This window comes from Ylistrum balloti, unplaced genomic scaffold (assembly GCF_031769215.1).
Source record: "Ylistrum balloti isolate Yb309-2 unplaced genomic scaffold, AGI_CSIRO_Ybal_v1 Utg370248, whole genome shotgun sequence".
Classification (NCBI taxonomy): Eukaryota; Metazoa; Mollusca; class Bivalvia; order Pectinida; family Pectinidae; genus Ylistrum; species Ylistrum balloti.
In genome coordinates this window covers 1,528,981-1,556,290 of record NW_026782199.1, presented here as the reverse complement: position 1 = coordinate 1,556,290, position 27,310 = coordinate 1,528,981, and the positions used below count along the sequence as shown (strand labels likewise).

Below are 27,310 nucleotides of genomic sequence, written 5' to 3'. Positions count from 1 at the left end.
ACTTCCCCAAGGCCAATATGAAACATATGGAAACCGTAAAAATGATCACAAGATCTTTCAACAGACTATTGACACACTGGAAACTTTCGTGGTCGCCATTATGATCCCAGTTAAAATAGAATCTGATATTGGATGTGTTCTATGTTCATCAAAATACACAGATATTTCGTTGTTCTATCTCTATTGCTCCTTTTGATAGTGTGACAATATAGGATTACCCAACATTTACATGACGGGCGTTGTTGATCAACAGAAGATGCCGATGACTCCAGCCGGAATTTCTGGGAATCTCTGTATATTTTTCTGATATTTTACAGATTTTGAGTTTTGACTTTGTTGACATGTCAGCATTCTCGTTTTCCCAGAACTGTGGCATTAACGGTTGGAGAATGGTAAAATATTTAATAATTGACTGCTATTAAGATATGAATATAAACAGTGTGAATATACGAGTTGGTACTGATAAAATGTATACATGCATACCGTATCATGGACAAGAAATGAAAGTGGTTATAAACACATTCAAGCTGGTGGAGAAATGTTACACACATGCAGATTAGTTGAGAGCTGTTAAACATGTTGATTGGTTAGAACAATGGTTGAATAAGCGACAAGGTGATTTTCACCTGGGGCCGTGGATGGATTAAGAGAGGTTAACACATAGGACGGTTGAGAAAAGCTAACATGTAGATTGTTTGAGTGGTTAAACACCTACAGATTGTTGGAGAGGTTAAATACGTTCAGATTGTTTGAAAGGTTAAACACCTACAGACTGTTTGAATGGTGAAACACCTTCAGATTTTTTAGAGTGACTGAACATGTACAGATTGTTTGAAAGTTGCTAAATATGTAGAATGGTTGAGAGTGGCCAAAAACGCACAGGTTGTTTGAGAGTGGTTAAACACATAGATTGGTTAAGTGGATAAGTGTTTATTGGTTGAAAACACCTAAAAACTGTTTGGAGTGGCTTAAGACATACAGGTTGGTTAAATACATACAAGTTATTACAGGTTTATGGGTTGGTTAAGACACAAAGATGTGCACTCTTGATCCATGTTATACTGGTGTGAACTGACTGAACATCAATAATTACAAAAACATGAACGTGAGTGGTAAAGATACACATTTTTGTATGGTAGATACACAGACAGAAATTCATCAACATAGCTATTCAGCTTTACCATAACTTCTCAAAATTCCTTAACAAATTTCAAAATGACAATATCAAATCTGTCAGGCTTGATTTAAGTACATTGACCCATCTTGATTTAGAAATGGCCCGCAAGAAAAATAGTGTTTTGTTGACAGTAGATGAAACAGCAATGAAATGGGCTTGACAAATTATGTATGTCCAATTAGCCAGACAATGCCTTACAATAAACATCCTGTCATAGCTTGAAGTCTAAAATAGTGGGATAATACCACTAATACTTTAGCACAGAAAAGACACATGTTCTTACAAAGGAAACAAATGTTGTAAATATTTTCAGGAACTTTTTATTCATTTTTTTTTCAATCACATTTCAGACCATCTGTGATCAATGACAAGATTTGTCCTTTACTCTCTTCTTACATAGCACTACTGACATCACAAGACAAAGCATCAATGACCCCAGATATCATCACTGGAATTATATATAAATGTGTGCATTCACCTTCAAAAAAGCTACGGTATCAACAAAAGCATTCATCAAAATCATCATTTTCGTGCATCTAATATATTTGTTTCAAACACCAGATATAGCCAATGGTGGCTATCTGATCAGTCAGGACAACTTAATTGAATCTATATACACTGGATATATAAAATGGAAAAATAATAGTACAATAAATTAAGCCCAAGAGACGTATAACCTGTACTTTAAGGTTTAAAGGGAGGTAATCCATTTACAGAAACAAAAATACCTGTTAAATGATACTTCTATAAAAACTTATACTAACCAACAAAGAACATGAATCATCCATTTGTGCCTCGTTGAATCTTCAATCCAAAATGTTATTTTCAGAGTTGGATCTTCTATTCAACTTGTGTTCTGCAGAGTCAATTTTTGTGAGAAGAATATTCCAATCACTTGCCTCCATTTCAATTACACAAAGCATACTGTTATGATGGTGTTGCAACAATAACTGTACACTCCTTAAAAACAGCTAATTGAGAACACAATTATGAATCAAGATTAAGAACAAACAATGCAGTGTTAGGAACTCAATGATTATTTTTCTGACAAAAACTTACTATGCACATAAAATGATTTATAAAGGTGAATAAATAACATCGAAGACATCATGGCAGTATAATCCCAAGTCTGTATGAATGAAAAAAGTATGCTCAACAACTCATGCTGCGAAGAAGACGACACAGGAAATCTTCACAACTTACATTGATGTTAGTGATGCATTTCATATAATGTCACATTAAAGAGATGTTGTTATCCGAGTATGAATTGGGATATCCTGGTTATGAAGAAATCTATGTTTAACTGTAGAGGTCATCATCATCTTGTTCATTGAAGTTTCCTCCAGAATTTCCACCTTGCCTTGGCTCATTTCTGCCTTCACTTTGTCCTGGGAATCTTTAAGAGAAAACAGTGATTGTTAATGATATATTTATACAGCCATACAACGAATATGAACATAAACTCTAACTTGACAAAGCAAGTATTGCTCCAAAATCTATGAGATTCGCAGTGGTTATTTTAAAACTATTACCAGTAAGCATTTCTAACAAATAAATAAGGACATTTTTACAACAAATTGCTAAGAATGCTATACAAAGTTTAGTTGAGTGATATCATATTTCAAATGTCACCTCTATGAAATACTTGGGTTTAATAGAGCTTTGCAAAGTATTACAATAAATAGGAAGCGTTGCAATACATTAATTACCAAGGAAGATCTTTGTTTAATAATTCTGAATTACAAAAAAGGGGTTAAAAATGAAAACTACAGATAAATTATTGATCTCACACCCCTACATTATATTCCACCATCTTGCCTTTCAGGAGTTGTAAATTCATAGCAGCAAACAGAAGATGACTATATCTTGATATGGGTGATAAATCAGAGTCAGAATAACTCCTTTAAGTTGCTGCAATGTCTGTATGTATTGATCTTTTTAAATAACAACTAACCTTGCAAATCATATCTTTTTTTAAATAATGACTGTTTCATTAGCCTTTAATTATAAACGTCATGCCGTCAAAGAGAGCTCAGTATTTACCTGAAGTTTCCTCCAAATCCTCTACTCTGTTGCAAGGTCTGTGCAAACATTTCGTATTTCCTGATGTCATTGTCATTGACTGATCTCCTGGCAAATTTCATTGACTCCTCAAAGTGAGCTCTTGATATTTCTGGTACAGGGTCATAGTCCTCTGTTTCCTGGAGGCAAAACACAGGCATATTGTAAAGTAATATGAATTCAAGATTAGTAGAGTAGCATCAAATGATGACCACTGTCCACTTTACCTAAAGTGAAAATAACCAAGATCAACAGCATGTAATTAACACATGCTCATTTTGCAATAATTTTGGCACAAAAAGTCCTAAAAGTGTTTTAAGTGCTTAAATGTAATTTTTGGTTGGTGGTTGGGAAAACACTAAAATGCATTTTATGTGTGATTGGTGCAATTACAAACTCACAAACTCAAGTTGTGGGGATAAAGAAAAATAAGATTTTATGGGTTAAACAATGCAAATGTTTTGATTATTAAAGAGATCAAAATCAAATTGTCAATTTATTCTTCCAAATGCATGTTTGCTCAAAATTCAAAAGCTCAAGGGAGATAACTTGTGCTGTTTTTTAAACTCGTGGGATATGAATACTAACACAACTTCGAAAAATTGGCAAAGGAAAACTAGAATATACATGAGGTAGCCACACAGCTTAGCCAAAATGGTCAGGAATCCTTAATGAGGCCATTCATTAGTAAGCATTTTTGTTGATTTTAATCAAGCTGACTCATGGCATGTTCGTAATACAATATCACTTCAATACATTGTAGCGTACCAGCCACAAGCAAGCTTAATTTTTTGCATGGATTTGACAAGACAAGAAAATATAATAACAACATGTGAAACAAGGGCCGTCAGAGACAACTTATGCTCCCTGATTGGGACAAAATTAAAGTATGAAAAATAACAATATAGCCTTAATTATGAAAAAGAGAGTGATGGTTCTCTCCTGGCTGTGATCTATCTACCTATGAAGTTTTATGTTGATACCTCTTATTGATTTTGTGTTATGCTCCGGACAAAACTATGATGGACAAACGAAAGGACGGACAAATGGACAAAGCAGTGATTTTATGCTCTCCCTTCAGGCAGCATAATAAATAAAGTAAAGACAGCATATAATGAGTACTTCCAAACACTCATTCCTTGAAAACTTCCAGTATTTGTACAATAAGGTAGATTGAAAATTGACAAATTTCCCAGTTTGAAATACATGGTGACCTATTGATTATTTTTTTTCTGTTTTGAAAAATCTAAATTTATAGTGTTTATGCATGCAGATATAGAAAATATTCAGCATGTTTTTAATACATTTTGGGAAAATCAACTGACATTTTTTTATATCAATTTTTAAGAAAACCAGCATTTTTTTTTTGCTCAAGGAAGTAACATTTATTTGGCTGTGAAAAAAGAGGAACAGAATGATATTTTGTGGGTGTAATGTTAACATTGAAAATAAAATTCTCTGGGGGTTGCTTATGTAACAAAGTGACAGAAACTCTATTGTATACATGCTTGGACATTAAATAAATTTTATTGTATGGGTGGTTGGGGTAAGAAATAAGTGCCTCCTGACACCTCCACCCCCCCACCTTCCACATCACCACTTCACATTTAATCTTGGATGAGCCCCTATACACTAAAATTTGATTGCACAAAATTAATTACTTTTACAATATTATAATTTTGCAGCAAAAATATGTGTTTGAATTTTTAAGAAGGATACATGAAATACTACGATGCGTGTCATGTTTGAAAAGTGAAATACATCAATCCTGCTATTCCATGCCCTATCAAAGGATAATAAAGGGCACACTACACTCGTATACAAGATTAGCATTAAGAAGATTCCCTTACCATATCTGCATCAGGGTTGTTGGCACGTTCCCTCTCCATCCTAATTTCTGCCTCTATAGACTGTCGGATGGCCAGTTTACATGCCCTCTGACAGATCTCAGTTAGATCAGCACCACTGAAGCCCTGTGTGACCTTAGCTAGGTATTCCACATCAACATCCTGGACAAATCATTACATACCCTTGTTATAATAGGCATGTCACAACAAAAATATGTGTTGGCAAAGAATTCAAAATAACTTCTACTTTGATAATATAGACATCTTTTATTAAAGATTGGGAAGCTCAACCATTCTCCCATTTTATCTGCTGAAGTCTGGTCATCACCAACAGCATGACAAATAAATAAAATTGAAAGCAAAAACATATGATGTCACTATCAACTTCTGAACAAAAACGTTGATATGCAAGTTGGAATAAAAAATAATTAATGGTGATGTAAACTGCTGTTTTCAATCAGATTTTTTACAGGATGGAAGACATTCAGGAAAGGAAAGGATATGCCAAATAAATTCAGAAAATTATTGTACAGTTCTCGGCTGTCTTACCATGACCTTGAACCAAGAAATTTTCATGACCATTAATTTTACATGACAAAGAACTAAGCCAATAAACAAAACCTCAAAGCTTCTATGGTATCTTTTTACAGTTTGTAATTGTTTCTTCTGATGTATTATTTTTATATACCTTAGAAACAGGTGATTTCCTGAGGTTGGCCTTGAGAATAGAAACTCTAGATTTGCTGTCAGGAAGAGGAATGTAGATCAGTTGGTCAAGACGACCAGGTCGCAGAATGGCTGGATCAATGATATCTGGTCTATAAATAAACAAATTTCAATTAATTAAATATTCTCTACACAGTTCACCGAGGTATATTTCCAAGACACATCATATGTTACATAAAGTTAATCTCAGTTAGAAATGCCTTAAATTTTTCAATAAAATATCTCCTCACTTAGGCTAAATTTAGTTTGATTAGGTTCCAGTGGCACTGGTCATGCTGCGTAAAATTCTATGAGCATCTTAACACCTCAATAAGATACATTGGCACATATTTTGTATTGAATCATTGAGATACTCTCAGAATCACTCCAGTAAAAAATGAAAGATATTTTTAACAGCCAAACTTGCTGCATCTACAGCAAAACAAAATGCAACACACCTGTTTGTGGCTCCAATGATGAAAACATTTTTCTTTGCACTCATACCATCCATCTCTGTAAGCAGCTGGTTGATAACTCTGTCTGCAGCACCACCTGTTCAAACAAAGAAGCAAGTGACATTCAAAGCAGTGTTGTAGCTGTTTTCATTTTACAACTGCACAAGAAATGCGCAAATCATTAACATGGTAAAATCTATTTGTTGCTAGAGAGGGAGTCCAACATGATAGTTCTTCTGCATACTTGATGTTTATTGTGGAGCGTTGTTAAAATTTTTTGGCTGTAGGTGAGCCGTCGTCAGAACAAAAGCTCTAGGCAGTGTATTGTGACGTCATGGATACTAGTGTAAGCAAGCAAAACAGGTGACATCCAAATTCAACAGTGATTATTTGTTGCTAGGTTTATTAATTTCAAGAAAAGAGTTAATAAGCATCATAGCTTGGATATAAATGCACAGGATGTCCAGTAACTGTCTGCTGATTGGTAGAAATACCTTTAATAGCAGTGAAAATATAAAACTGGTAAATTGAACAAATTAATCAAAATTTACTTCTATGTTAAAATGAACTTAAATTAATAAAAATCATAAATATTGTAAGACATGAATGCTTCTGTTCCAAGCAAATAAGTATCAATGTTTTCAAAAATATACAGTTTAAGAGCAATACTGACCTTAAAATCAATGTAATGTTGTAGTTAAAATTTGTGTAAGATTTTGTCAAAAGTTCCTAAAAAACTTAGGTCACTAAAGTAATTAGTCATCACCAATTCGAAGAAAATGGTTTACACCATATGCCCCTCAAATGAATGATGGTATAAAAACATCCGTGTGAGACAAGATATACATGAAAACTGTTGGACAGAGACAGGACATACTTAGGTAACACAACGTATCCCTCTAAATGGCACAAGTATGAAAACTTTTCTTCATAATCACGCTTACCTCCATCTCCTGCATTTCCACCTCTGGCTTTTGCTATGGAATCTAACTCATCGAAGAACAGGACACAAGGTGCAGCAGATCGAGCCTGAAATGTAAGGTAAACATAAATATCTATTTTTGTAAACAAATAGATAAACCTCCCTGTCAATTAGTTATCTGTTCTTGTAACCATGACTATCAGTGTTATTGTGTGTGATGTATTTTATGATACTGACAATCAAAGTTGTAACAGATATTGGGAATATTCTACTACTTCGACCAACCTTGGTCCCCTAGCAATTTGTTTTCAGCAATTTTATCTGGACATATCTTGTTGATGGCTTGTCAACTTATCACCATAACCTCACCAACAACTGCATCAAAAAGGTTTTAAGTATATTCATACAAAGATAATCAAATTAAGTCAATTTCTTTCTAAACTGAAAATTGTCCTTATTCTTTTCAACCTTGATTTTATCAATAGCATGGGTACCTAAAGAGTCATAGATTTATGCTTGGTACAGGAACCATATACCTAGAGTAACACTACTTACCTTATCAAAAATGTCTCTGACATTGGCTTCTGACTCTCCAAACCACATGGTTAACAGTTCTGGACCTTTGATTGAGATAAAGTTGGCTTGGCATTCATTAGCAATGGCCTTAGCCAGCAAAGTTTTACCACATCCAGGTGGACCATAGAACAGAACACCTTTTGAGGGTGTCATTCCAAACTTCATGAATTTCTCTGGATGTTCTACTGGATACTAAAACAAGAAAGCACAATTATATTACACTAGACATCAAGTGTGTGTGACAGAAATTTAATGTAACTGATATACCTATATCACATTACAACTTGAATTTCTGTTTGTAATCATATAATTTATTATGGTGAAGCATAAACAATAATACATATCTGAATTCAACTTCTATTCTTAATATGAAGATTGATTCACTTGCTATATTTTCAGTGTTGGCTTACCTGAACTAATTCCTGGAGTTCCTTTTTGACATTTTCCAAACCACCAACATCATCCCATGTGACACTTGGCACCTCTACGGCAGTTTCCCTGAGAGCACTTGGGTTGCTCTTTCCCAAAGCCCACTGTAAGCAAAGTTTTCAATTATTTAAGTTCATCAAAATTCAATAATTGTCTTGTGCATAATTTAATATAGTACACTTGTCCTTTAGAAAATAATTTTACAAAATTATCAGCATGAAAAATCTTTCTTCTTACCCTGAAATCTTCCATGGTCACAGCTAAAGAGTCAAGTACTTCAGCGTCTATCGTGTCATCTTCTAAGTCAATGAGATCCATCTTTTCTCGAATTTGCTGAAGAGCAGCCTCTGAACAAAGAGCAGCCAAATCTGCACCAACATGTCCATGGGTCTCTGAGGCAACCTGTTCCAGATCTACATCATCACCAAGTTTCATGTTCTTTGTGTGAATGCGTAGGATTTCCAAACGTCCAGTGGCATCAGGGATACCAATGTCAACTTCCCTGTCGAATCGTCCTAGAGACAAAAGATTTATCATGACATTGATTTTTTCAATAACCAAATAACTAGGGATAATAAGTGGTACTATATATATCATTATCAGTCAGAATCCCTGGAAAATTTCTATAAATACACCACATAAAAAATCATACATGTGATAGTAACCATGTTCAAAAAGATATTAATATAAAAGGAACATACCAAATCTTCTCAAAGCTGTATCAATGCTGTTAGGTCTGTTAGTGGCTGCCATAACAATGACATGGGATCTCTGTTTCAAACCATCCATGAGTGTGAGAAGTTGTGATACAATTCTTCTTTCTACCTCTCCGTGCGTCTACAAAATAAAAAATATTTGAAGAAATCAGACATTGTTAGAGAGTTAACAGATTTGTTTCCACTTATTTCATAACTATAACTTTTTTATTCCAGAAAATGGAGATTAAAATTATCAAGTAATATGCTATAATATTGTTACTCCATTTTCCAATCAATTTGTGTCTAAGTATTGTCTAATTTTATACAACTTTGAAATTAGTTGATCAAAACTTATACCTATAGTCAAAATTAATATTGCAAAAAAGCATTATTTACTTGATTAAAGAAAATACACTTAAGCACTTCTGTACAAACCTTTTCTCTCTTTGGTGCGATTGCATCCAACTCATCAATAAAGATGATGGCTGGTGCATTTTTCTCTGCCTCTTCAAAGGCTTTCCGAAGGTTGCTTTCAGATTCTCCAGCTAACTTACTCATAATTTCAGGACCTGTAGATTGTAAATAAAAGTAACATGTTAATTTACATCATTTTTGACCCAAAATAGTGTCTTAAATGCAAAGTTGAACTGTATAATACGTGAATATATTTGTTGAAGATAAGCAATTTGTCAATGTGGATACCAAACATAAATATAAACAAAAGATAACTTTCTTGCATAATTAGGAGAAAAAGAGAGGATAAATTGTTTACAAACAAATGCACTTCCACATTTTTATGTTTCTTACCATTTATGAGAAAGAAGAAGGCACCCGTTTCATTAGCCACAGCTCTAGCAATGAGAGTTTTACCAGTTCCTGGTGGTCCGTACAGCAGGATACCTCGAGGGGGCTACAAACACAACTCTAAATATGTATTCCTTGACATCTTTCAAGTGACATATTTGTTTGGTATATTGATTTTGTTGAAATTTACAAATATTTACATACAATATAAATGACAATTTATGTTTTCTCTAAATAACTTGTAAGCTAAAAATTTGCAGTTTTGACGTCTGATGATGTTATGTGATTATGTTAGATAAACTAACTACCAATATGTGAAGTTACTTCATGTTTCATTTCTGACTTCTGATAACCTGATATTTGATCAATTGAGGCATTGAACAGCAATGGCATCCAAATTAATTTATCTGACAGTAATTTTAATTCATTTTTTACTCATCTTTATAACCTGTTAAACCCCTCTCCATTGAGAAATATCTCTTCAAATTCATACATACCTTCACACCAATAGCTTTAAAGAGCTGTGGATGTCGCAGGGGTAACTCTACCATTTCTTTAATCTGAGCAAGTTGTTTTCTGCATCCTCCAATGTCATCATAGCCAACCTCATTTAGAGCTTCTTCCTCCTCCTGTAAGACCAATCATACAAAATATAACAATGTTGATGACTTTCGGCCCCAAAACATGAATTCAGTAATACTACCCTAGCAACAACATTAAGCCATTTGTTCAATTGGTCAAACATAATTACATATTTTTTTAAAACATAAACCTTTTTAAGAAATAGAAAGTCCCAATAGTTTGTACCCACTGCCATCTGTGCTGAGCAAGGAATAATTAAAACAGATATATAAAGTAAAATATCCTAAAGTTTTTTTCACTTTAAGCCATAGTTTACTTTTTTTTAATTTATGGGTGGCAAAGTCATGAAATCCAAATGTGTAAACTTGAAGATAGAAAATTCTGCAAAATTACTCAGTTGAGAAACCCACACAGTTCAGTGAATTCCATGCAGGTAGGTACAGAGACTGAAGAAAACTGGGTTTTTTATCAGCCCATAATTAATGTGAACACTGCATTAAAATGTCCAAAAAAATTACTGCTCTCTTTACTGGTTACTCTTCCCAATGGATGTTCCAAGTTCAAATTATCTTAAACAGCCAACATACATTATCTTATGAAAGCAACTATGGAGACCATTATAAGATACATTAGAAATGTATATAATTCAAATTATCTTGTAATAAATGTGCTATCATAATTAATCTAAAATTACTTTGAAGCTATTGGTAGCATCCATGAAAAGGCTATCATGTTGAAATTCTATGATGATTTTAACGAAACTTTACCTCTCTCTTGACTGGTTCCCCTTCACAATGGATAACAGTCTCTGGTGCTACAATACAGTATGGATCAGGGTCTGTTGCAATCACTTTGAACTCCACACCTCTCATCCCTCCACGGATAAGGAATATGTCTCCTTTTTTTATGGGCCTGTATGCTTCCATGAAGTATGGCTTGAGGTACACCTCGAAAATATTTCTGAAATGAACAGAAATTATTGCTAATAATCACTTACTTTCTATTTTTCAAAGACGAAAATCAGCTACGGTTTAGATAGCTATACAATGGCCTGTAAATCATGATCCAGGCGATGAACTGTGTTTTAGCTAAGCAGGCAACAATAATATAAACAAAATCAGGCATATGGTATTTTGATGGATGGTAAGGCAAATTTAAGTCATTTTGACTTCTATTTCTTTACTGCTCACCTTTATTTACATTTAAGGGACAACTTTCCAGTAGCCAAAGGCAATATCATTTTGATCGTTTTCTGATCTTTCTTTGTAATGTCTTTATTGATGGGAAATTGTTTTTCACTGCTCTCCAAATTATGTTTTAAAAATAATAGAAATTGTTTTAATCTAAAAATAAATGTTAAATGATATATTCATCACATTGTTCATCCCAAATATCTTTCTCCTGGAACCTGCTCATCACAGGGAATCAGTGGTTATGACAGGACACTAATTAGTTCATTGGACTGTGAGTTCACATGGATAAAGCATCAAGACATCCAATTTTTCCTGTATTACATAAAGGAATGAACCCCTGACTCAAATTTAATAAGGAATATCAAAATAATTAGTGATTATTTTTTGTCACCAAAACATTACCAAACTCGCTTTTTGTCTAAACTCATTTTTTTAAATGCCAGTTTATCCCAAAATGTGATATTTTGTGCTATTTTGCAATATGTTTCAACTTTTTATCATGTACTATAATAAAGAAATAAGTAAATGTTTATTTGAAAGAATATTTATTTAATGATCCTGTCTTAATTTTGAGATGTAATAATAAATGTTCATTCATATTCTGATATATATAATAGTTATCATTATGGTTTATAACAATGGTTCAATATCCACCTTTTAAGCCTGCTTAGTCTGTATGAAAATGTACAGATAACATATCTGGAGACCAAGTAGTGACCCTGCACATACATTCATGCCCAGGTGTGTAAAGGCATCCATCCAGATATATGTATGATATGCAAGGTATGTCAGTACCTGCTGAAATTGATATGTGTCTTCCAGTTATCATGTTGGGCAGATATTGAAGAGTTCTTTCGATTGATTTGCCTCATACGTGATTGGTTTCACATTACCATATCATTTTGTATTTCACATTACTATATCATTTTTTATTTAAGAAGTTTGCATAAATAATCTATGAATTTTCACTTGTTTTATAATTTCCCTTCACAACAGTGTACCATCACTGCTGAAATAAGATAGGTTATGAATCATTATATGGGACTTCCACACTTGAATCATATTATACGTAAAATTAAATCAAAATGTGTGAAGCGTCCGAGGCACAAGAGTTGGTCTTGTTCATACACTGCCCAAGTGTTGTTTACACAAAATATGTTTTGTCTTGCACTTGGTCTTTGTCAGTCTTGTGTTTGACAACTTAATCATCTCCGACTCTGGTTGATATCCCCCTATCTCACACCAGAGATGGTGAGATTCTATTATTCCAAACTGATGTACAGCAAGTCCTTCACCCAAGACTAGTGATAAGTTTAAGGGTGAGTACGCATAATATGAAATTCATATTTGAAAATGTTCAAATTATATACAGGAATGTCATCAGACAGTGCATATTTTAAGGAACAAGCCTTTTTGAAAATGATAAATGGGCAGCTAGTTTATAACCTGTTCATTGCAACAAGAAAAATGAATGTAATCTGAAATAGAATACTTCTATCACAATTTTTTCTCAAATGTTAAAAAGTTCTTTTATGGTGAGCATTGATAAAATAAATATTGATTACCCTCATATAAAATGTGATGTTAACTTACCCAGTGAGTCCTTCCACTGTGTCATCAATTGGTAGAACATGGATCCTCTTTCCATATTTTACATCTGGGCAGGCTTGGATGCTAAAAAGAAAAGTTTTTTTTTCTAAGTCTGCCTTAATATTATAGCATATTACTTTGCCTTTATATCATAGCTTATTACAAGTGAAAGTTGTAGTCAGTCATATATAATTATTGTCAAATTGTATCACCATGAAATGACTACTTCTTATTTCAGCCAAAAATGATATTTTATCAATCATCACAAAAAAACATATACAATAATAACTATGAATAAGAAGGTTATGACTGAGTTTGAATTTTTTGCACCTGGCACTTGATCCCTGCAACCTGACCAACACCTGATAATGAGTCACTTTAAATGTCCAGAATTCCAAACCGACCATAATCATGAATTTATTAGATTGGTTTTGGGAATAAACCAAAGCCAGCCATTCATTCATTGTTTTGTTTTGTCTTTGTTATTATTTTTGTTTTTGTTTGTTTGTTTAACAATGCTGACTATGAAAGCTTATGTTATTTGATGAAATTTCACTTTTGTTCCACTGCAAATACAAGGGGTTTATGTTAATGATATTTTAACAACATAATGTTATATTATACTGGACTTTAAAGCCTTTATTCCTTGTCTCTCAATTTTTTAGCAATTACATTGAAATCTCAAGGGGTGTCACTGAAGCTTTTGAGCCCTTGCATCTCTTCGAAACAGTTCCTTTACCTCACAACATCTCCCAAACGAACTCTCAAGTTGTTTCTGACACATCTGTTGATTCTGATTTTGTCATCAGTAACTGTATCATCTGATAACACAATGCATACAGTTTCCTTACGTCTCTTGCCCTTCAGAAGGACTGTGTCTCCACGGAACAGCTGGAGCTCATCCATTTTAGTCTGCAAAATAACATGATCACATTGTCTTTCACAATTTTGCTACATGAATTTTGGTTTTGTTATGATCTAGTTATCTAAATTGCACATTATATTTTGATCTTTATTGAACCAAAATGTGTTTTGACACCATCGGCTCATAAAAATAGAAATTTAGTACTAGAATAGAAATAAATAGAAGATAACTTGACATTTTTGTTTTTAAAAATAAAAGGTTACCAATCATTTAAATATTTGCTGGATTCTCTTCTGATACACCTACACAATTTTGTTAGCCTCATGAAGTAACTGAAAAGAATGGCAATTCCAGCATTTATTTTGTAGTCAGACAACAGATCTATTCTTTCTCAAATTATTGATTGTTTGAAACCAGAGTAAAGATTCTTTGGGTAAGATGAAGTTAATGGAATTAATTTTATACAAACCTGCGAAAGTGATACAACAGAGTTGTCTTCATTGATAGCTTCTTCCACAAGAAGCCTGTTTGGCCGCTCCTTTGGCTTAAGGATAGCTGTTGCCAAGTCATCACTAGAAATGAAAATATCAAAGTCTGTTTCAAACTCACAACTAAAAATTATAACTCAAGTTTGGTACCATTCATGTGAATATCCCTCTCATCTTATATGCTAGTAACTGGAAAAAGATTATTCAGATTTCTCATTGTGGCATCACAGACTTAATAAAAGTCTGCATCTGTGGGATCAATTTCTGGTAAATATAACTATTAACCTAGATTTATTGGTCTACATAAAAACAATTTTTCAATAAATCTGCAGGAAAAAGAAAAAAAAACATTTCATGAACAAAATTTACCTTTCAAGATTGTCAGAAGGTTTGTTTTCAAATCTTGGAGGCATCTCTATATGATGTGTTACTCACAAAAATCTCTAGACATACAACTATATACTAAACCTGCAGTATATGTAATGAAAGATGATTCAGTGATCACCACTTATATAGTAACAGATGACAAAGCGGAATTGAATATAAATCTCGTTTAAGTCGTGACGACACGTTTACTTTGAGCAGTCGAAATTGTAAATGACGTCACTGTACGAAATAAACAAAGAAAACCTATGTGATAATATATATTTATAGATTAAAACGTAATTTTAAAATCATGCCTAATTAAAGCAAATTTCAAAAACGAAACATAAAACAACAGGTGTTATTTCAAATAATTATCATGCTGTTCAACAACCGACAATGAAAAACAGCTGACTTTGATCGTCTGCAAATCGATACTGCGAAGATCTGATCCAAATGAAAACTTGCCTGGACAGAACAAAGCCGAACAGAGAGTTTGTATTTTTTTTCAGGCATTTACCTAAATTTTCGTTTGGGTAAAATTTTTGAATAAACATAACATCAAATGTTTGGTTCTTTAATTAGATAAAATGCTATCATACATAATATGATTTCCGTTTTCACCCGGTTTTCCATTCTCATTGCGAAACCGGTCATGACGCAGGGAAATTGAACAACCTTAAGCGATGTAACTTTAAAAGTAAAGCCAATGTAAACACAATTTTTGAGAAACATGTAGTTTATACACTTCTTGATTGGATTCAAAATCGATACTCACTTTGTTCCTTCTGCCATCGCTATATTTTTTCAATATAATATTCACGCGAGGTCCACGTCCTCTTCAGTCAAAAATGGCCGTAAGTTTGTCGTAATTAATAAATCGTTCAACGGAATCTAGTATCCGGAAAGACAGTCGTCCTATTTAATGAAGAAATCAAACAAAAACAAAAACAACCCCCCACCCCCCCCCCACCCCCCCAAAAAAAAAAAATATGTAAAGGGGAAAATATATTGTTTACCAATATCTCCAGTATTAGCAGACTTTAAATGATGGTGATCTGTTCGGTCTTATATATCATATATATCTTAATATCTTAATCTTCTGTGGATGTCATATATACTATTCATTACAAGATATATTATTAAAAGCTTGAAACATATATAATAATGAATAAGATCTCTCATTAAGGGTAAACAAAATATCATATTATCATGTATTATTATACATGAAATATTTGATGGAATTTTACGATAAATATTAATCAACCCGGCTATTCAAAATTAATAAATATTGATAGAATAGAAGTTCTTATAACAAAACCAGGAGGCGATTAGAGTGTGACGTTTCGATGATTATACGGTCACTTTTATCAGGCAAAAAACCTGTGTGGAGCGTACTAGCACTGACATAAGTAGTGCACGAGATGGTAAGGAATCGACCAACTTTTTCGGCTGGTACCGTCATCCTATGTACATTCAGTAAGGTCGAAAATAGTCATTATTTTATTATTTACCGAATATTCCACAATCCAAATCTTCAATATTTGCAGGCGATACGAAACTATAAAGGACGAACAGAAGTTACAATGATATAAACTAAAAATTATATTAATTTTAAAAATGGCCGCAATAGACACCAATGTAATGGCTTGTGTTCAGATTTATACAGGATATTAGTCAATTCCATGTCCATTGGGCCACAACTAACATGTCTCAGATCGACACCTACAGTAAAACATGGGGACATTCACAAATTGCGACTGATGTAAACACCGATAATAAATATTACCAACACCCAATTGAAATCGAGAAAAAAATCACACCCTGTCCATCATTGTTTTATGGATACAGTAGTATTATGTTTCGCATTTTAAAAATAGCATCAAATGAATATGTCTAGTACAAGACTTATCGTCTACAAGGCCCTCAACTTCTAACGTTTAAACTATCTCTTATACGTCAAAAACAAGGAACCAATTGACAAGATATTAGACGTTAATTTTTTTCATATCCATTTTATTTATTCCAGTTTTATTTCTTTTTCCTCTAAAAAAAGACAGTGGGCTTTTTTCATATCTAATCAGAAACGTAGATATGAATTTGATTTATGATATTGAAAGGAATTGTTTCAGGCCAAACATTGGAACTGAGTGCTTGTCAATTAACTCAAACCAGGCCGGATTATCGTATATTATAATAGCTCTACAATACGATTGATCAAAACTGACCTTGAATGAGCAGGACAATGTAATCTTTATATTTTTTTTTAATCATATAAATTGATTCGCGATAATCGGGTTTTTAGTTAAATTAATTTTCAATAGCTTGAGAAATCGAGAAAATGAACATTGGTACTGATAAGAAAGAGAAGTTTATAGATGGGTTCCTCTCTGCGAAAAGTAGAAAGTAATTTGAAAATTAGGATTTTAACAATTTTCCCAATAAAATTTCTATAATCTACTTGAGCAGAAACAGGAGGCTGGATTCTGTCTCAATGCAAATAGAATGCACCGATCGTAAGGCAGAATTCGGTGAACCAACTTACAAATTTTAAACAAAGCAAATCAACATTAATCTCATAAAGGACAAAGGACTTGCATTCGCTCTATCATTGCTATCTATTCACGTAACGTTTCAGTCAAATGTATCCGAATTCTCCGTTATTTGGTTCGTAGTTTAGAAGTAATTAATTTAGTTTCGAAGCATATTTACATTAAACTATAGTTGATGTCGAAAATCTTTATCAAAATTGTTAATGACATTTTTATGAGAAAATCGCTACCTGTCATTTATTTTAACATTAATATTTATTTTATAGATACGAAACTGTCTTGACATCACATATTCAACATGGCCGGCATCAGAGGTAAACAGCAAGTGCTCCGTCTTATATTATCAATTAATGTTTAACGTTGCAAACGTGTCCGTTTTAGACGCATATACTTTTTGTTAGTCGCTATTAGTTTTAAATATTCGATATTTGTAGATTTTGATGATAGTTTTAGAAAACTGTTGATGTATTTCATGTTGGTTTTCCAACTAGCCGGATGACAGGTATATGAAATTGCTACAGTAATATAACTACCTGTGCTGTCAGTCACATGAGGGGATTAGTCATAAAATAGTTTCCCCCATAGGCTAGTTGTATGGATGTGATAAAAAGTGTTTGTATACGTTATGGACATGCATGGTTTTCAGCGTGGTATGGGCATTTTACCCGTTAAAAGTTATAGTGCCATTTAAGTTAAGAGACCAATATAACTCTCATCGTATTAAATAATATGGCCTCCTCATCATTAGGTTTTATTGAACACATGCAGACGTTTTGTCAATACTTAATGAATTCCAGTATATAGCACAGTGTATCCCTATTGATAACACTACAGACTATTTTGAAGAAGTAATGCTGCACAACCTTGCAACAGATGTGCAATACAGGGTTTTGCGATTCATAAAATGAGGGAATTGGTGCATGTATTGTTGAGATTTTTGCAATTTTTAAAATGAGAATTGGTGTATATATTGCCCAGAGTCTATGATTTGTAGTGTTTTGTATTTGTTACGTTGGATATGAACAATAATAATATTCAAAATGTTTGTTAATTTAAATAAGCTGCTAATGTGTTTTTTGTTTTCAATTTTCATTCAACTCCGTCTCATCCTGATAACAAACAGCGTAAGTATTTATTATCTTTTATTCTGATCATGCTAACTCATGTTAACATTCCTTTTAGTTTTCTAAAGGAAATTGTTTTGATTTTCATTTGTGTTTTTAATGGCTCTTACTTTAGATAAGGTCAAAAAAATATATATCTGTGTTTCCATTTCTGCCTGGAAAAAATTTAGGTTGGTTGGTAAGATTTTGAATTAGTATTATCATCATTACTTTTTTTTCTTGTTTAATTATTTTTGACCCTTTAAAGTATAGCATATTGGTTTGGAAATGTTTTATACTCATGCGTCAGGTGCATATCAATGTATAAATGGCCTCTAATGTGTATCATGAGATGTTTATCATGTTGAATAGCAATCCATCAGGATTTCTATACTGTTTGCTGTATATAAATGTTAGTCTTTCGTCTGTATCATGTGGTGGGTTTATAAGGACAGATGGACAGACAGATGCATTGGTTCCTGTATAGACCTCCCCCTTCCCCTAACTTGTTTTGGTTTGGAATAAAGAAAAAATGGGGTCCTTTTTCAGATTAAATTGAGTTATTTTAAAAGAATGCATGAAGACTGTGGTGATGACGGTATCTGACAGTAACTGAGTACATATGTACAATTGAATTTATTAAATTTTGATAAGAGGCTTTAATCTTGGTACATATATTGGTAAAGTTTATAGATTAAGAAAAATTAGATTAAGGTCATACATACAACTTTGACTCCATGGATTTGATAAACAACTTTTCAATAATAATTGAAATAGCTTAGAATTGTGTAACGGGATATTTAATGGGTGTAATTATAAGACCTTCATGCATGATTGATTTCCAGGTTGGTAAGCCTTGCCTTTGCAGCAGCGATAGGTATAACATTTTTGGTGTTAGGATGTGCTCTTCCTCAGTTCAAGTGAGTATGATAAATAACTGTAACAATTTTTGTGAAATTTGTCAATTTGTAATTAGTCATGGATTTTGATACTTGACAAGAAAAGAGGTAACTGTTCATAGTTAATACAAAACCACAGTTTACATTTCTTATAACTTCTGCTTTAATATTACCTTTATATATACATGTACATACATCAAATATAACTGTTAGAAATATGTGGTAATAAAATGCATGCAAACATTTATAAATTTTAATTGTTAATGTCTATATCTGATTTAAACAATAACTTTCAAAATAATACAATCAAAAATATTCTATAATATCAATGAAAACTGTTTTGATATCCTTACAGCAACTGGTGGCCTTTGTTTGTGCTGTTTTTCTATATCCTGGCTCCTCTGCCAATTACCCTCTCCAAGCGCTGTATGAACTCGTTTGACTCCACCAGTAGTGCCTGCTTAGAAATTGCCATCTTCCTTACTACAGGGGTGGTTGTGTCATCAATGGGTTTACCAATAGTACTGGCTCATGTCAGTGTGGTATGTATATATTATCTACTGATGTTAAATAGTCATGTATCATCTGTACTGCTTAAGCCACTGTTAACTAAATTTGACAAAATGTGCTTATCATGGAAAAGTTCTTCATTCAATTAGTAACTAGAATGAGTAACTAACTAAATATTGTATATTTTTTAGTAAACACTTGACCAAATTGTAATACGAGTCATTGACTCAAATTTGTTATCAAGTATAAATAAAGACTATTATTATCATTATTATTATTATTAACTAAATAATAATGATAACAACAAAATTTGATCAATGCTTGGATGAGATTGGCATTGATTAACATAGAACTTTTTGTCATCATCTAGATGCAAGAAAAGGATCTATTTACAAAAGTTTGAAAGTGTTCTGTTGTACGTACAGTGATTACGGAATAGGTTCTTACAAAAGATATGAAATATTACTGCCATCAGTGTATTTTCTCATCTTTACTAGTGTATAAATCTTACAACAGATGTTGTTTGCAGTTTTGTGGTATGACATTGGATTTTCCTTTTTATTCATTATAAGTACTATCTGTACTTACAATCATTAGTATTATGGTCATCCTGGATTTCAGATGTTATTGACCAATATCACTTAAAAGTAAGTTTTCAGAATAGGCAGCAGTGACAGAAATTACTTTTTGAACTTCGAGACAAGGAATAGAACAATGCTGTATAAACTGTTCTTATAAAATTATCAGAAAATTGATGAGTAACTCAAGAAATCACAAGAGCCAGTCAAACATTTCAAAATGTACGGATCACACCTTTTAATTTTCAGTAAATCTGTTTACATAAGTTTTAACTTTAAGATGAGAACATATTTGTGGTATTTTGAATTCAATTTTCATTCTAGACTTCTGATATACCTCTTTTCTCAGTTATCAGTAAAATCGTCCGCAGACATTTTTTTTATTTTATATTTTCTGATTGTTCAGTTAAAGAATGACACAGTGTAATTACTATGGTAATAATAATCACATGAGACTTAATCTTTGGTAATCTAACACATATTTTGTCTTTCAGATCCAATGGGGAGCATGTGGGTTGGTACTGGCAGCTAACACAGTAGTATTTTTGACAATTCTTGGCTACTTCTATGTATTCGACAATGACGACCTAGACTATTCAATGTGGTAAATAACTCAGTGTATGATGAAAACCTCACAGGATGAAATTGTCAACATTCAGCACACAGCTGGACATTGTTAAGTTTTTTCCAAGCCGTTTTCTCTACAAATCATTACAGACATGTGGTCCTGAGGATTGTATGGTCTCATGTGGTCAGTGGAATGTTGCCAGAGAAAAAAATAATCAAACGAGAATCTCTCTGACATCAGCAATATCAATTATGTATTTCTAGTATAAAAAGAGGCAAAAAGTTTTTATAACTTTGATAAAGTCAAGATCAGTTGATGTAGCAAACAGTGTTATAAGTTGAGCATTACTTTTACATGTAGTTCTTTAATAGTCAGTACTGTCAGCTCTTGTGAAAACAACTATTTCTGTAATGATATTTTGTGTTTTATCATTGTTTGAACTTTTGGATTTAAGATCGATATACTATCTGTCCTATGTTCTTACTGCATAGTAATATACTTAATGTGTTGTATATAATACATGTTTTGATGATATGGTATAGGTATTAATGGTATGGTACTTAGACTACTGTACAGTGGTGATATCTATTGTATAGAAACTGAGTAAATACAATGGTTGCGCAGTATTTATATTTACAGTTCTTGTATACAGTTTACCTCCCCTTGATTTGCTGTATTGATAGTACATATACTTACATATACTACAGGCATTCAGCTGACCCTTGACACTGGGGAATTTCAGAAGTCAAATCATATACCAAAGGTATCTGAATGGTAAAAACATGTGAAATAGACAAAACTCCAAGTGTCAAATCTCATTTTTGGAAATGAAAACATACTTTCAAGGCTCTACTGAATGCTCTTTAGTATATGTAATATTTTCCTTGACTGTGTAGTATGTACTCTACTGCTCACAACGACTGTATTTACAGGTACTTTCATGTGCTATAATTTCTGTACAGTGTTTGTCAACAGTCTGACTTATTTTAAGGTGAGGACTCCTTATAGTAGCTGGTGGCAACATCTTCTCCAAAAATCCTGCGGAAGGCTTGTCACATGTTATACAAAATAAATAGAGAAACGTGTCTTGCCCATGGACACAACTTTAACAGCACAGGATGATCCATGATCTCAGCTTCTGAGTAAACCGTCCTGAACATGTGATAAGGATTGAACAGCTCACCTGAGTAATGCATTTGTACGGTGTTAATGTTTACCATATAATACTTACAATGTATTATTAATTATACCATTAATTATGTTTACATTTACTGTGTGTTTAAAGCCTAGTATGTATCTGTTATGTGTATTTATGATGCAGTATCAATAGTAGAGTAAGTAATTATAGTTCTGTTTTTCAGATGTCTTATTTTCGCTCTATTAACAATATTGTATGTGTACTGCACATATTTGTTACCTGTCTAAGGCTAGAGCGTTAATATTGTTTAAGCTGAACTCAGATTTGTTTAAAAAAAAAAAAAAAATCTTTGTATTCAGAAATACCTAAAGTGCATAAATGATGAATTTCTTTTCAGATTACGTAGATGTATCATCAGTTGAGTGTTGTTTTGCTGACATGGACAGGATAAGACCTGTAAAATTGTTTAGAATGCAATGCTTGTGTCAGTGATTTGTCAGTGTAGTCTATAGAAGTATCTAATGACATTGTTCATACTGTTCTGTGGGTATATAGTTTTAGCAGGATTATATTATCGTACATGTGTTACCATTATGACATGAAGCAGTCATAATCTACATACTGATATATTTTGGTTATGTATTTTGGCACATATTACAGAAATGTCTTAGTGCTTTGATATTTACCTATATTACATTTGTGTAGTATGATGTAGCACATACCTGACACTAAGTAACAACACTAGTATGATTGTACTGAACTCTCAATTTTTTGTGAATATTGGTATTCAGGTAGTGCTACCACATCACTATTTTATCACAGTGACCTAGAAAACATCTTATCATTGTCTGTTATTGTGACAAAACACAGTGACGTGACTAAGGTGTTAAAAGTTTTCAAAACCTTTTTCTGATTTTTTCTGTCTTTTGAGCATGAACAGCAAAACATAATTCTGTGGAATAGACTTGTATAAGGTTTTATAAAGAAGAATTATGAAGAGATGTTCAGATGATTAGAAAAATAGTATGAATGTCACCTAAAGAAAATTTCAAATACCGGTAGCATAAGAAATGCTGAAATGCCAACTGTAAGTTGAAAGGAAATGATGTGTTAAATTCAGCAGTTTTAAAATCAAAATATTTTGTACATATTATATAGTCTGTAAGTTTGTGTCTTTGTACATCATGTGAAAATGTCCTTAAATGTCAAAGAACAAAAGTTTTTTATAAATTTATATTTATACTTACATACTGTATAATAGAATATAACTGTACATAGTGTCAATTCTGCCATCTTCGTATATGAGACACAAATTAATACCAGTGACAAATATACCATCCGTTGCTTTTTAAAGTACAGTTTACCACATACTCGATTCTCTAGGGAGTTATGATCATTTTCTCTTTCTACAACAATGAACATTTCCTGGCAAAATTGAAGACACAAGTGGAGCAATTTAACTGTTCAAGAACAGGTTTCAGGAAGAATTGGATGGGGGGGGGGGAACAGACTGGTGTACTTCTTTGAAGATTACAAAGAAGAAACACCCAAACGGCAGTACAACATACTGTTAGATGACCTCAAGATTTGTTCAATGTACATCAAAGGATCTTCTTGTCTTATCTATGAGGTGTTGCCTGTGGAATGTTAAATTTTGCCATGAAATATTGCAGGGATGCAGAAAACAATTGTGATTGTAACCCCTGGAGAAACAAGGATGAGTTTACAATGGAAATCTTTTTATGGTTAGCAGAATACTGATAACTTTTTTTCCAAAAAAAAGGCTTTGCAGTACTTCAGTAACATATTTTATTTGAAATGTGAGTCAGTGTTGTTGGTTCCGTTCTGTTGCCATCTAAAATATGGAGAAGAACTTTATCTTGCAATTTTTTTCAATTAATGGACATTGTTATTAATACTAGTGAAATCACAGCACAATATTGATAGGAAATCACCTCACAATATTAATACATTTTTATGTAGAACAAGTTATGCTAAAATTAATAATGCAATGTCTCACTATCAAAATATGACTGAGTGTATAAAGTGATATTGAGGCACAACTTCTGTATCACAGAGATATTAAAAATACATGAAATACAAGCAGGTTTTTTTTCTGAAGTGATTTGAAATCATTTTGATTATTTCATGATGCAATATTTTGGGGATCTAAAACAACAGTCAAGTTCATTGTACATAATGTAAATTTGTATTTATTTCGTGTGGTTCCATAACAACCAAGATATAGTACCTAAAATATTTCATGTTATACAATATCTATGTGCATTTTTGCACAACATGTATCAGATTCTAGTTATCAAATACTTTTTCTGAATTATTCTGGACCAGAATAATATAAAAACAAAAAGTAAATATAATAATTGAGACTAAGAAATACTTAGTTATTTGTGTGTATCTACATAACTGGTTACTTTTTCTTACTGTGTTTTTACCTTTTACACAAAGTAAGCATAGTTGTCTGTGTATTGTTGACTAGTTTTATTCTTGATCATCGGATTTTAGCAGCGGATTTGGGATTTTGGGGAGAAAAAAAAGGGAAGAGGGGGCAGAAACATTTTCCCACCGTTTCACATGTGAAATACCATCCTTCTTGAAAAAACACAAATTTCATAGATAGCTAAAATACCTGATTGAAACACTAGGTGTTGGGCTTATATTTAATAATAGTTCATGTCTAAATATACAATTTTAGGGTCAGAAAAGGGAAATATCCCTCTTCAATAGGGATGGTTTGTAAGTTCATCTCAAGAGGCATAATGTTAAAATCAGTGAAAATGATATATTTTTCTTAAGGCTTCTTTAAAGTCAGTGAAATATCATTATCTTTCTGGGTTTGTACCAATTTGTGGGACACACACGACTCTTCATCTTTAGATATGTTATCTAAACTTGTGCTTATTACAAGTGTAATCATATTCTCATAACATGTTAGTCTGTAGTGTTGTAAAACCTTTATACAATTCTAAGACAGTTATCAATGTAATGTCATTACATTTGAAAATAGATTCCCAAAAAAAAAAAAGGTTTTTTGGGAAACTGAAACTATAATTTATTATTTTGATCTTTACTGATTGATGTTCTACTGGATTAATTTTGGACTTACTGTTGACAAAGTTATATTCTGAGATAAACAATTAGCCACACATACCGGGGGTATGTATTCTTTAACTGTCAATAATAACATTTTCACTTTTTATATATGAAGAGAATCTAGAAGCACAAGAGTTGTGATCAGATTGATTGCCAGCAATTAAATACTTGTAGACACTGCAATAATCGTCATTTAATTATGAGTGCTAATACCCATCATCATGAAGGTGATGTGCTTAAGTTAGGTAATTATCTTTGAATCAGTGTTTGTATATTTAACCTCCCTGCTGGTATTTCTACAGAAGTTATAGGTTTGTACTTAATCTATGTGCCAGTCTGAAGGATATATCTTCTGTATTCTTTACCTTGCAATTGCCAAATTTTCCATGTGAGTACCTCAGTTCTCTGTTCCACTACAACAAGAGTTGTGACCCATTTTTATTTTCACAACAAGTCAGATATATTACTACCTGATTGTTAACCCATGAACACTCTTTAAAATGACAAGAAACTTATTTGTGTGCTATCAAATTACACACAGATCTTTTTTAATATATATGTTATAGGGGGAATGGGATGTGAGTGTATAGATGTGAATAGTTTAGGGGGAGTTGGGGTCTGAGAGAGGCATACAGAGAATGATTAGGTATATAGATTAAGAGAGTTGCTTTTAAATATAACAACTTTTGACCTGGTGTACCTTATGACTTCCTTGATGCACCTTTCAGTTTCGAGTCCTGTTTCAAAAGTTTTTGGCTTGTTGAGGTGTCCATTATACATGTGTATAACACTGAATGGCACTTTCAGGCAACCATGATTAACCAGATCTAGACAAGATCATTGCATGACCTATGACCTTACTAATTTCAAAACCCTTAACAAACCATTTTACTAGTAGTACTACCAATGTTATTGCTATTTCTTTGTTTTAAACATTAAATTTTATCACCACATCTGTATTAGATTCATCCTATTCTGTAGCATGATAGTGAATGCATTTGCCCTGTCAGTATTGTAATTGTGATGGTTCTTTTCCCCTTAAATACCAGTTTTGGGACGTATTGAAATGAAAAAGAAAATTCAAAATTTGGGTACTTGCAAAATTTTAGTGTTTCATTGAAGGAGATTTTTTTACAATTCAAATTTCCAGCTTTTAAACTATTGATTTATAGAAAATCCTCGAAAAACCAATTAATATAACACAATAATTGAAAATGCTGGCTTTAATCCAAACTAACTTTGATTGAATTTCGATTTGACCAAAAAAAGGTAGGAGTCTCCTGTCAAAATAGGAAGCATTAGCAAGTATGTCGATATATTTGAAATAATTTTGATATGAAATCTATGATCATTAATAATATGAGGGAAAGGAAAGATTTACTATAAATGATTTGCAGTAAATATATACTATAAATTGTACATACAGATCCAGTCAGAGTTAATTGGTCTCCTCAGGATAAGGTGACCTGCACATTTTATTTAACTGGATCTAGATATTATTTGTCATATTTTTGCCATTGTTATTTTGCTTTTGTTTTGTTACAAGCAAGACCTATGATGTACTTATTTATTTGTACATAATAAATGTCTTTCTAAACAAATGTTGTACTGTGTTGAATTTATAGTTAAATCTTACTTACGATAAATCTACTGAGTTTTCAAATTTGCAGTGGTATATAATGATTATGCTGTCACAAGTCGAGTTTTACTGGTGATGCATATCTATATATGATAAGTAAAATATTACATTGGGAAATAATAATTAACATACTTCAAACATCTCTAGTTTACACATACTTCCGATTGTGATGCTCGTTAGTATGGAACAGGTACAAACTATTGAATGAGCCTTGATGAAATATTTGTAATATTACTTTTATCATATTTTAAGTGATCGTTTAAATTTTCCTGGAAGTGATAAAGTCTACCTGAACAACAACAAAAATATATGGTTTGGTTTATCACCTCAAAAGGGTTTATCACTGGCTACATAATACAATTTGGCCTGTTAACCTATACTGTAGGCACCTGTGAAGTCCCTAGACCCCACACAGCAATAAATACTTTACAGTCAACAGTGGTGCTAAATAGATCTA

The 27,310-nt window shown here is 32.6% G+C and overlaps 2 protein-coding genes across 2 annotated transcripts; one reads left to right on the top strand and one right to left on the bottom strand.

The window, feature by feature from the left end:
- Window positions 1-1,481: 1,481 nt before the first annotated feature.
- On the bottom strand, window positions 1,482-15,616 carry LOC132552452 (transitional endoplasmic reticulum ATPase). The gene is made up of 18 exons (XM_060216619.1): window positions 15,534-15,616; window positions 14,374-14,476; window positions 13,779-13,951; window positions 13,043-13,123; window positions 11,024-11,216; window positions 10,172-10,303; window positions 9,678-9,780; window positions 9,306-9,439; window positions 8,874-9,009; window positions 8,410-8,687; window positions 8,154-8,276; window positions 7,723-7,935; window positions 7,190-7,274; window positions 6,249-6,342; window positions 5,774-5,903; window positions 5,089-5,247; window positions 3,221-3,378; window positions 1,482-2,573 (listed from the first exon to the last, which is right to left on the bottom strand). The coding sequence occupies exons 1-18, from the start codon at window positions 15,548-15,550 to the stop codon at window positions 2,477-2,479; spliced, it is 2,409 nt and encodes an 802-aa protein (XP_060072602.1). The 5' UTR covers window positions 15,551-15,616; the 3' UTR covers window positions 1,482-2,476.
- Window positions 15,617-17,096: 1,480 nt separating this feature from the next.
- LOC132552446 (leptin receptor overlapping transcript-like 1) lies at window positions 17,097-26,815 on the top strand. Its single transcript, XM_060216612.1, has 4 exons — window positions 17,097-17,161; window positions 19,256-19,330; window positions 19,665-19,851; window positions 20,892-26,815. Exons 1-4 carry the CDS (start codon window positions 17,097-17,099, stop codon window positions 21,003-21,005), a joined length of 441 nt encoding a protein of 146 aa, XP_060072595.1. The 3' UTR covers window positions 21,006-26,815.
- The last annotated feature ends 495 nt before the right edge of the window (window positions 26,816-27,310 follow it).